Below are 12,206 nucleotides of genomic sequence, written 5' to 3'. Positions count from 1 at the left end.
GCAGGCCGCCGGGCTCGGCGTGAGAGCCCATAAAACCCCATCCGGCCGCTCCGCTGCGCTCCCGCCGCTGCTCACCAGGCAGAGCCAGCGGGCTTGGCTGGGACTTCCAGCCCTGAGCGCGACACCGACAGCCCCGGACCGCGCCTCCAAGCAGGCTGAAGGGCTTCCGCTCTTGGCTTCCAGAAAAGTTTGGAGAAAGTGAATTTGAGGTGGATTGGAGAGTGGTAGCCCCTCCCCAGCCTTCTTTCCCTTCCAGAAGCCTCACTCTGCATAGCCTCCCCCATTCTTCCCGTCCAGATTCCCTGTCTTCCTGACCCCTCCTTCTCTCTCTCCTGGGTCTCCTCTCCTCACTGGGATCAGCGATCGCAGTCACATTGTCTCCTTCCATATTTCATCCTCCGTCCTCCTCTCTATCCCTGTCCTCTGAACGATTTCCAACTATTTGCAAGCCTTCTCCCTGTCATTCTCACGCTTCTCCTTTCTCTCCGCCTTCAGCCTTTCCTTTGCCACTCCATTTTATCCATCAAACCTCTCCACTTGCATCCACATCCTCCCTCCATCCTCCCTCCATCCTCCCCTCCCAGCATACCTTGCTCATGGATTCTGGGCCTCTGTGGGATGCCAACCCCACTCCCTGGGGCACCCTCTCTGCCCCCAATGCCACAACACCCTGGTTGGGCCGGGATGAGGAACTGGCCAAGGTGGAGATCGGAGTCCTGGCCACTGTCCTGGTGCTGGCCACTGGGGGCAACCTGGCTGTGCTGCTGACCCTGGGCCAGCTGGGCCACAAGCGCTCCCGCATGCACCTGTTCGTGCTGCACCTAGCCCTGACAGACCTGGCTGTGGCGCTCTTCCAGGTGCTACCCCAGCTGCTGTGGGACATCACCTACCGTTTCCAGGGCCCGGACCTCCTGTGCAGGACCGTCAAGTACCTGCAGGTGCTCAGCATGTTCGCCTCCACCTACATGCTGCTGGCCATGACGCTGGACCGCTACCTGGCTGTCTGTCACCCCCTGCGCAGCCTCCAGCAGCCCGGCCAGTCCACCTACCTGCTCATCGCTGCTCCCTGGCTGCTGGCCGCCATCCTCAGCCTTCCTCAAGTCTTCATTTTTTCCCTGCGGGAGGTGATCCAGGGCTCAGGGGTGCTGGACTGCTGGGCAGACTTCCGCTTCCCTTGGGGGCCACGGGCCTACCTCACCTGGACCACCCTGGCTATCTTCGTCCTGCCGGTGACCATGCTCACAGCCTGCTACAGCCTCATCTGCCATGAGATCTGTAAAAACTTAAAAGTCAAGACACAGGCCTGGCGGGTGGGAGGAGGGGGCTGGAGGACTTGGGACAGGCCCTCACCTTCTGCCTCAGCTGCCACCACTCAGGGGCTGCCATCTCGGGTCAGCAGCATCAAAACCATCTCACAGGCCAAGATCCGAACTGTGAAGATGACCTTTGTCATCGTGCTGGCCTACATCGCTTGCTGGGCTCCCTTCTTCAGTGTCCAGATGTGGTCCGTGTGGGACGAGAATGCCCCTGATGAAGGCAAGTGGGGTCTGTGTGGGGGCAGTGAGGTGGGAGAGACAGGAAGAGAGGATGGGGGATTAGGTCAGGGTTACAATGCCTCCCAGGGCCAGGCAGGTGACAAACTAGTGGGGCAATGAAGAAAGATGGTGCCTCCTCCAAGTGAAAAGGGGCAGTTATGACTACCCTACCAATGCCATGTCAATACTCATCCAGCCTACCAATGCCATGTCAGTATCTTTTATGTGAAATTTCTAGCTTTAAAAATTTTGGTAACTAACAATTTTAAAATGCTGTGTGGTACTAGTGAAATATGGCCATTAGCACATTTGGCCACCAACTACCAGTTTGCTGGATGGGCTTTAAAGTCATAGAATGATAGCAATTTGTGGCCCATGAACTTGCTCTCTCAGCCTTTTCCCTCCTGCTCCTGGACATGCCTTTGAGCTCCTTCTCAACAGACTCTTCCAGTTAATTAGAGTTGGCACATGAAAACCCTGAAATTTCCAGTTCAACCTCTTCATGTTACTAATAAGGAAACAGAGGCTCAGAGAGGAAATGTTACCAGCTGATGTGGTGAAGTCCCGGATTCTTGGTGCCACAAACAAAGAATTGGATGTGACACACACAAATAGCAAAGTAGCAAAAGTTTATTAAGCACAGTAACACTCTCAGAGAGGGGAGAGCGGGCTGACCTCTGTGAAATGAGATCGGCATCAGTTTGGTGTACTTTGGGCCTTTTTATATGTTCTTTTTTTTCTCTTCCCTGAGCTGCTTAATCTTTAGCCAGCATCTGCCTTTTGATAGGTGGGTTGCTTAGTTACTTTGGCCCTTGTGCACTTGCATGTGGCCTTCATCTCAATTTTAAGTGCATGTATTCTATGCAGTACCTATGCATGAGCTTTAATGAGCTGATTCTTATATGGGGTCATTTTAGGGATACTTTTTCTCTCTAACACACATGCCCATCTCTGAGGAGCTGCCCCTTACTGGGTTGGTCTGGATCTAGCCAACCAAGGGGCTCTTGACTCACTTCATATAACTTTTGTTTTGGCTCAACCTCTGCTTTTTATCTTGCCTCTTGCTCACCCTCCTCTTTATCCTGCTTCTGCTCCTACTCATTCTGCTTTTTATCCAACCTCTAATTCCCTCTGCTGTTTTCCTGCCTCAGAACCATGACTTGCCCCAGGCCTCACAGCTAGGGAGTGACAAAGTGAAGAATAAAGCCCAAGTCTTCTGTCTCCTTGTCTTTTTCCTCAACCTCATTAATAACTCTGATTTTAAAAGTGGTTATAAAAGGAGGGAGACCTTTCTTCTGTGTGAAAAGCAAAATGGGAACCTCTAAGAGGACTGTGGTCCAGCTGGCACATGGGAGGCCTGGCTCTCATCATTTTTCTGAGAGATGAAATAGAGGAGAGATGAAATAGAGGAGAGGAGAAATAGAGGAGAGATGAAATAGAGGAGAGATGAAATAGAGGAGAGCCATTCATGAATTTAACACAACCATGCAAGAGAAGTGCAAAAGTAATACCAAACTTCCTTCTTAATACAATATCCCTTCTTAATCACCCTTTTGACATTGTCTGGGCAAGAGACTATTTGCAGATTATCCTTTAAGCAATGAGCATATTAATTCTAACCAACTGTGGGGACCTCCCTGCTCTAGCCAAGCACAGAATAGAAGGAAGGAGGGTTTCCTAGGTACAGGCTCATTCAGCCCTCATGCTACTGAGGAGTGGCCTTCTGTATTTTACATTTGAGTCACTTGAGACTCATAGAGGTAAAATAACTGGTCCAAAATGCCACTGCTAGTGAGAGACAGAGCTCGGGCTTGAATTGAGGTCTTTATGGGCCAAGCTTTATCCAGGTCATGGCTTTACTCCCAACATTGTGGCTTAGTCAGTGGCACTGGGGTGAGATGGTCATCTGCCTCTTTATTGAGGAGAAGATGGTGCTCCTGCCACTTAGCCAGTGCAGACTTTCCTGCTTGCCCATGGTGTCCACCATCATCACCAACCTGTCCCTCAACACCTCAGCCCTCACTTGAGTACAGTGATTTACCACTTACCAAGGACTTATTTGGGCAAGGAATGCATGGGACAGTGGGTTGTCCCAAAGAGTTATCTTACAGACAATGTGCTCCCAGAAAAATGAAAGCCCTTGGGGCAGAAATTCATTACTTTAAACTTGCTTTCCAGTACACAAAGTTCCCCTCCATCGTATGCTGGCCTCCAGGCCCCCTGGCCCCAAGTCTTTGGTCAGAGCCTGCCTGTTTCCTGGTCCCTGCCCCTGTCCCCGACCATCAGTTGAGTTTCTGGCAAGAGGCAACGAAGGCCAGAACTGGGTGTGATGTATCTACCCTCAAGGGCTGGGAAGCGCAACCACCACTGCCTCTGGCACCTCCTCTGCAGCACTGCCTCTGTGGCATATCTCTAGCCCCTACCAAGGCCTGGCTCAGGTGAGCCAAACCAAACAGGCACTCCTAAATGAAGGAAACTGTGGAACTCCTTTGTCCCTGGCTTAATCTTGGACACTAAAGGCACATTGATGGAGCAGACAGGATGAATACTGTCCCCTCAGCCAAAGCCACTTCCCAAATCTTCCGCAATTTGTAGTTAGTTACACATTAACTAGGGAGCAGGCCAGAACTCAGGCAAAACGGAAGGAAGACTGAGTTTGTTTTTGAGGCTTGTCCCTTGTATTAGTCCATTTGCACTGCTATGAAGGAATACCTGAAACTGAGAAATTTATAAAGAAAAGAGGTTTATTTTGGCTTACGGTTCTGCAGGCTGTACAAGTAGCATGGTGCCAGGCTGGGTGTGGTGGCTCATGCCTGTAATCCCAGCACGGTGCAAGGCTGAGGCAGGGGGATCAATTGATTCCAGGAGTTCAAAACCAGCCTGGGAAACAGTGAAACCTCATCTCTACTCAATAGAAAAAAAATTAGCCAGGCATGGTGGCACACTGGTTCACCCCTGTGGTCCGATCTACTGAGGAGGCTGAGGTAGAAGGATTGCTTGAGCACAGGAGCCATAATCACACACTGCACTCCAGCCTGAGGGTCAGAGCGAGACCCTATCTCAAAAAGAAAATAAAAAAGAAGCATAGTGCCAGCGTCTGCTTCTAGTGAGGGCCTCAGGAAGCTTCCAATCATGGCAGAAGGTGAAGGGGGAAGCCAGCATATCACATGGCAAGAGAGGACAAGAGAGAGAAGAGAGAGGTCCCAGATTCTTTCAAACAACCAGATCTCATGTGAACTAACTGAGCGAGAACTCATTACCAAGCGAATGGCGTTAAGCCATCTATGAGGGATCCACCCCTGTGATCCAATCACCTCCCATCAGACCCACGTCCAACACCGGGGGTTACATTTCAATATGAGGTTTGGAGGGCACAAACATCCAAACTCTCTCTCTCTCTCTCTCTCTCTCTCTCTCTCTCTTTTTCTTGAGATGGAGTCTTGCTCTTGTCACCCAGGCTGGAGTGCAATGGCATGATCTCAGCTCACTGCAATCTACCTCCCAGGTTCAAGCAATTCTCCCGCCTCAGCCTCCCGAATAGCTGGGGCTACAGGTGCGCATCACCACGCCTGGCTAATTTTCTGTATTTTTAGTAGAGGTGGGATTTCACCATGTTGGTCAGGCTGGCCTTGAGCTCCTGACCTCAGGTGATCCACCCACCTTGACCTCCCAAAGTGTTGGGATTACAGGCATGAATCACTGCACCTGGCCGACATCCAAACCATATCATCCCTCCTCCACTTCCAGGTGCTTCCCACTCTACCTTCACTTCTGTTCCCTGAACCAGTCCATCCAGGCCCAGGTACCTTCAGCTTCCCACCTGTATGACTCATGCCCTCTATCAAATGTTCTTGGCCTATGTCTTCCCTTCTCTTGAGCCATGAGTTGCCACACCCATGAGCATGTCCCAGGGACATGTGCACAAGGAGTCAGTGTATCTGAAGCTTTCACAGTGCCTTGCAGAGTAGGCACTTGAGCTTTGCCTTTTATTTTGCTGGTTGAAGCTCTGGTGGAGTATAGGATCTCTACCCTGGAGCTGAAAGACTTCGAGTTGCAGCTGTTATTAACTGTGCTATAAAAACTAGAAAGCTTACTTCTAAGGTTCCTTCCAGTTCTGAAACTGCTTTCACTGATTCTACAACCTCCACTGAAGAGTAAGGTGACTCAGTATGCCACCTATGCCATGGCTATAACCATGACAGATCTAGCAGGAGGCCAGAGCTCATCCCAGCAGCTTTCCTGTTGCCATGAGGGTTTCATTTAGTCTTTAGAAAGAACGTTTTGTCTGGAAGGAATCTTATAGCCTTGGCATCCTCACATTTTGACTGCCCAAGAGAGAAATTAGTTTTTCCCTACATAAAGGTACATTTCCTAGGCACAATCTAAGAATACAGAACAAGTTCTGGTCTGGAGAGGGATGCTTGGAAGCCCAGTACGTAGAAGCTGCCCCCTCAGCTGCAGGCAGCAATGATGACATAGGTGTCTATAGGGCATTCATGCTCCATTGACTGCCCCATCAGATCCCCAGCATTGGGCCTGGCAGAGTCGATGCCCACACACTCAATGACTGAATATAGAATGAGTGGGCCTGCCCCTGAGGAATGGAAGGGGACAGAGTCCAGGAGGCCATGTGAATCCATGATCTATGATGTAAGTGGGGATGGAGATGGATGAGGCCTGAGCTTGGTTATTTTCCCTGCCTGTTTTACAGAAGTTGTCTCATTCTAGGTCTACATTCATTAGGGGACTCAAGGTCTAAGTTTTGTAAAAAAGTTGGTTTCTCCTATCTGGGCTGATCCTATCCCTGACAACATTCCTTCTTCTCAATTAAACTTGAAGCAAACCTCAGCTCCTACCTTCACCCTGCAGTTACACAACAAAAACGAGCAAACAAAATCAGCATGGTAAGACTCTGGAGCCAGGAGTCCCAGGTTCAAGTCTCAGCTGTGTGTCTCTCTAATTACAGGACCCTGAGTGACTCCCTTCTCTTCTCTAGGACTCAGTTTCCTCATCTGTTCCTCATTGTGGGGCCTGGACGCTCTCCCAGGTCCCTTCGAGCTGCCATTCTGAGGCTTCTCATGCTTCTCTCTTGGTAGATTCCACCAATGTGGCTTTCACCATCTCCATGCTTCTGGGAAGCCTCAACAGCTGCTGCAACCCCTGGATCTACATGGGCTTCAACAGCCACCTGCTACCGCGGCCCCTGCGTCACCTTGCCTGCTGTGGGGGTCGCCAGCCCAGGATGTGCCGGCGGCTCTCTGATGGCAGCCTCTCGAGCCGCCACACCACGCTGCTGACCCACGCCAGCTGCCCGGCCACCCTCAGCCTTAGCCTCAGCCTAACCCTCAGCGGGAGGCCCAGACCTGAAGAGTCACCAAGGGACTTGGAGCCGGTGGATGGGGAAGCCACCGAGGAGACCATCATATTTTAGGAAAGACTCGCTGGGGTCTGGCACTGCCCCCAGGACTAGTGGAGGTTCTCTGCCAACCTCGGGCACTGGACATGAGAGCTGGGAGGGTGAGGGTTGGAGTTAGAGGAGCCCTGTCTGAAGCGGGGTGAAAAGGCCAGAGTGGGCTCCCTATCCTCGTGTCACAGCTGCCCCGAGAGTGAGGGCTGCCTCATGAGCTCCCAATCTCAGATGCTGGCAGTCAGGGAGAATCAAACTGCCAGTCTCCCTGGTCCTGCCATATTCACAGGGTGTCCATGCACACATGGTGTCCCAGATCTAGGCAGGCCTAGGATGGTGCCGTCTAGGGATCCACAGGGGGCAGGAACCCAGAGGTTGGCCTTGTGCTCTGGCTACCTGTCTCAATTCTAACCTGACTGGCACATCTCAGCCTAACCAGGAGAGGGGAGAAGTGAAAAACTGGGAGGAGGACTCTATTTGGATCTTGGATTTTTTTTTTTTTTTTGGTAGAGAGAAAATGGTTTCATGAAGAAAAGTGAATGAGTATGTAGGGCTTACCCTGTTGTGCCCAGCTGTCTGTTGAGGGGAGGTGGTCTCATGGAGATGCAGGATTCAGTACAGTACTTGGTACCTAGCAGGATCTCTGCAAATGCCAGTTCCTCCTCTCCCCATGCCACCCCCTATGACAGCGTGGATGACAGGGGAAAGTGTTGTCTATTCTTTGTGGTCTGGTCCACTGTGAGTGTGGGTGGGAGGAAAGAGGGAGGGAAGCAGAAGATGAAAATGGTCATCATAAAATTAACAGCAGGAATAAGCCTCAAGGGCAGCAGGGACTTGTTGCCCTCCCTCCTTTCCCCAACCCACCCCCCAGGAAGTCCAGCCTGCTCCTTCCTCAGGGGCTACACCTTTGAGAAAAGGTGACATCGTCGTGGCTCTGGACACCCTCCAGGCTCTTCAGAGCTTCCCCCATGAATCATATGGATGCTGTGATCCAGTTAGGAGCCTAGGTTTGAATCTCAGTTCTGCCTTCAGTATCTGTGTGACCTTGGGTGAGTCACCATACATTTCCAGGACTCAGTCTCCTCACCTGTATAACAGGTGAGATGATCTCTAAGCTCCAACCTTCCACGATTCTGTAATCCTGAAAATGGTGTTACAGAGAAACACAAAGGAAAAGGTGTTACAGAGAAACACAAAGGTAAGCAACAGGGTCTAGAAGAGTTGTTGCATTTTTATGACAATGACATTGATATACTCTTTGACTCAATTCTGGTGATGGTGGGTCCCCCCATGGTCATACTGTCCACTTTTGTCCTCATCTGGGATGCTGAATCCTCCTCCAAGGCTGGGAGAGGCTATAGGCCAAGGGAGAGCCAAGGTAGACTTTCTGGACTCCAGGGGACTTTTATCATGGGGTAGCTTCCCCCCCCAATTCTGATTCCAATTGAAGAGAGAGCCTTGCTGGTGGAAAAGACATCAGCTGAAACGTCAGGGGAGCTGTATCCTGGTTCTGCCACCAGCAATGACACACATCAATAAAATGCTGGCCAGTCCTTGCTAGCTTGGTTCTGGGAATCAAATAGGACTGTGGATATAAAAGTCATTTGTAAAGTCATGAGCTCTATACTAATGTAAGGAATTACTAATCTAATTAAAAGCTCCTGAGGGAAGCTCTAGGGAACACTTTCGGTCTCTACCCTTGACTCCCAGGGAAGCTTTGAGGAATGACTGTGGCTTTGCGGATATACTTCTTTAAGAGGCCACTCAGCTCTAAGAAGCCTCCTGAGGCTTTCTAAAAAGAAAAGAGCCTTGCTGAATGTTGTGAGTGAGCAAAGCATCCCAGTCCTTCAGTGCTAGAGAACTGGAGAGTGAGACCCTAATGGGACCAAGGCTCAGGCATATGAGAGGACCCACAGTCTCCCTCTCACTGAGTTCTGTTGCCCATATCAGCCCCTGACATCCAATGCTTCTTCCCTGTCTATCTGCCCTGGTGAAGTGGGCTTAGAAGCCTTCCATGCCAGCCAGAGCTGTTGAATCTGCTCCCTCCCCTGCATACATAAGCAGCCTCCCCACCCCCTTGACCCATCTTTAGACCACAGTTTCTGACCCTAACGCCTAGAGTTGGTAAATCTTTGTTCTTCATGATGACTGGGAGGTAGAAAGAACACCAGCTGTGTGCCCCAAAGACCTGGGTTTGCATCTTGATCTCACCCCTTTTCTACCTGTATCAACTTAAGCAAGTTGTCCAATCTCCCGGAGCAATGCTTTCTTCACTTATTAAATAGAAATAGCAATGCCCACTTTGTTAGGAGGGATTTGTAAGATTAGATTAGAGATAGAACACTCAACAGATGTTAGAGAGGGGAATAACGGCCTGGCTCCAGATTGTGTCTGGTCAATAACCTCCAGGGTCCTGACCCAGGAGAGTCTACAGTTCAGAGAGGAAAAGAGGAGACAGACCTGGGATGGAGGCTAAATCACTTTTCTTGCTTACCCTTTGCCTTCTATAGATCCCCTCTTACTACTATGGTATTTTCTGTTTTGCATTGCACAAGAAGAATTTACTTGGGGTGGTGGCTTTGGAGCCCTCCTTGTTCCTCCCATGGAAAGGCTGCAGTTGATCTTTTCCAGAAAGCTGGTTCTGTCCTGTGATCTGGCCCGTGGGGAGCGACCGCACACTGGCTGAGGGCCTCGGGAAACCATTCCAGGAAGCTCCCGAAGGAAATGGTGGATCTCACTGGATCTACGAGTGTAAGTTCTGCAGGACCTCTAGGAGGCTTGCCTGGCCAGTCTGGGCCAGAGGAAGAGCCTTGGATAGGGTTCAAGGAGGAGGGGCCCTGTGGAAGCAAGAAGGAGGCTCTGCGCTCTCCGGGGTGAATCCCATTTCTGACAGCTAACCCCAGGAGAAGCTGAACAATGCCATCTCTGCCAGGACACTTGTGTAAAATGTTTATGCCATCCTGTGACTGTGAATGACAGTACTTTAGTCCCTTAAAACCTATGTACAAGCAGGACATGGGGGGTAGACGGGACAGAGAGGAGGGCAGGAGGGGTTCATCGGTTGACTACGGGGATTTCTCAGAATCGTTTCTTACACAGTTTGGTACAGGCCAGTACTTCCCCAGATAATGTGTCTGTGTTTTCTATGTAAATAGGTCTTTTATCTACTACAGGGCTATAGATTCAGCCCAGGCTGTAGCAGTTTATTCCTGGGTCAGAAACCCAGGTTGAAATTCACCAATAAAAAGATTTAATATCCAGGAAATTCCTGTGCATCTTTAGTTTTCTAGGGACAATGATAATGGGATGTGCAAGATAAAATTAAAGTGTGTTTGTCTTGAGTGAAGGGGTGAGGTGGTTGGGAGAAGGGACCACCCTGCATCCAGTTTAAGTGGGAAAAGCCGAGTGTCTTCGAATTTGCCATGGGACCACAAGGTGGCAGTGTGGAGCCAAAAGTGGGCCTGGCCTGGGCTGGGCTTTACTTGGCAGCTCCTGCCTAAGAATCAGGGTAAGGCCCTTTCTCTAGCCAAATATTGCTGAGATCCAGTGCACATTCTTTAACTCTCCTGGAGAATACGAAGCAGTAATGACTTACAGGGAAGGCCAGGAAAGTCACCCAGCCTCTTAGCTTGTGAGTCCTCAAGTTCCAAAGAGTCTTGGTCCCTCACTTGACCCTGTTCTCCTGAGATAACTGGACATACACTTAGTTCTCTCTAGACCCACGGAGATTTGGCAAGGCAAAGAACAAGAGGTTTCTATTGCAAGGTGAGGAAATGAGTATAGGAATTCCTGCCCAAAAAGCAGCAAGACATATTAGTCAGTGTTTGAGGGCCCTAGTAGGACCTCAAAAAGCCACATGAGCTATAGTTACTTTACGGATTCTGGTTTAGAATCTGGAGGCATGGGTTAGGAGGCCTCCTTGAGTGTGCCTCAGAGCCCAGCAATCTGTCCCAATTCCAGAAGCAAAGAAACCCACTGATGTTGAGCGTAAAATACCTCCTCCCCCAGTAGGTCTTGGTGGCTAATAAGATGCTCATGGAATTTTGCTGCGGTTCCCATGGTATGCATTTGGATGCTTGCTCCTTTAGAATAAGAATTCATTGAAGACAGGTCACATTTATTATGGTCTACTGTGGTCTATATTCCTAGGTCATTGTTGGCATGTAATCCACCATCTAGTGGTTGTCAATAGCAAATCAGTTTTTCTGTGTCTTATTATCAGATAATTTTGGGAAAATCTTTGTCCAGTCCACGTCCTTGGAGAAACCCAGTGTGAAACAGTATAATTGTTCCTGGGAGGTACCAGTGACATATAACGTGGGAGAATGTGACTTCATTGAACTGGAAGCTATGCTCCTCAAAGGGTGGTTACTCATACAGGCGACTATTTGTACCGATTTAGATAGCTCACCCTTGAAGCTCATGGAAATATGACAAACAAAAGGCCATTTTATTTCTAGGTGGCTTGCAATGACTTTGAGGATTAGTTCAGTTTGTTAGCTGGCCCCAATCATTAGCTTATTGGCTCAAACTCCTCAGGAGGTGACATCAGCCTTCCTCTGTACTTACGAGGGCATCTAAGCAGTCATGTGCACTATTCAAGTTCTAAGCTCTTGGTAGAGTCACATGTTTAAATCTACTGTTAAACAGCACTCTCCAAGAATGCCTTCACTTTATAAGCAATCAGGATGGGTTCTAATATTAACCTCCATGATATATTCACTATTGAATGTCATATTTCTGAAGCAGAGTTTATTATAGAGCTTAATCAGATGGTCTATAATCATTCTACAGCCTCTGGTCTCTGGTCCCCCTGACGTCACCTCCCTGTGCCAGAGTATCACAGCAGCCTCTGAGCCCAGACACAGACAGTTCTCCAGACAGTGCCACTCAGGGCTGCCCCTCAGGCATTTATTGAGAGCCTGTAGCAGGTCAGATCTGTTCCTTTACTTTCTGCCTTTTTTCCCATCTGTTGATTTTCCACCCTTTTTTTGTAAACTGAGATCAGAAATCACCTCTTTCTGGGATGTTTTCTCTGATTAAGACTGCCTGATTCTAGCATCCTATTCCCTGGATCTGTGAAAATACTGATAGGCTCTTGTTTCATTGCTCTGTGTTCATTGTTTGTTACCTGTTGTTTTGTACATGTTCTCTGGCTCTTTCCTGTCCCCATAGTTAGGTCATAGATGCCTTGACCCCACCCAATCTTCTTTTTTGTTGATCTCTCTCTCAACACCCAAGGCCTGTCCCAGAATTCTGCGGAA

At 49.5% G+C, this 12,206-nt stretch overlaps 1 protein-coding gene across 1 annotated transcript; it reads left to right on the top strand.

Moving 5' to 3' along the window:
• The first annotated feature begins 57 nt into the window (after positions 1-57).
• Positions 58-10,207, top strand: AVPR1B (arginine vasopressin receptor 1B). The gene is made up of 2 exons (XM_045395974.3): positions 58-1,536; positions 6,632-10,207. The coding sequence occupies exons 1-2, from the start codon at positions 597-599 to the stop codon at positions 6,964-6,966; spliced, it is 1,275 nt and encodes a 424-aa protein (XP_045251909.2). The 5' UTR covers positions 58-596; the 3' UTR covers positions 6,967-10,207.
• Positions 10,208-12,206: the final 1,999 nt, after the last annotated feature.

This window comes from Macaca fascicularis, chromosome 1, assembly GCF_037993035.2.
Source record: "Macaca fascicularis isolate 582-1 chromosome 1, T2T-MFA8v1.1".
Classification (NCBI taxonomy): domain Eukaryota; kingdom Metazoa; phylum Chordata; class Mammalia; order Primates; family Cercopithecidae; genus Macaca; species Macaca fascicularis.
This window is presented reverse-complemented; position numbering and strand designations above follow the sequence as displayed.

Excerpts from the sequence above, each read along its gene's own strand:
- AVPR1B (XM_045395974.3), top strand. The coding sequence starts at position 597 with ATGGATTCTGGGCCTCTGTGGGATGCCAACCCCACTCCCTGGGGCACC. Across the intron at positions 1,537-6,631 it reads CGAGAATGCCCCTGATGAAG|ATTCCACCAATGTGGCTTTC; the intron begins GCAAGTGGGGTC and ends CTCTCTTGGTAG.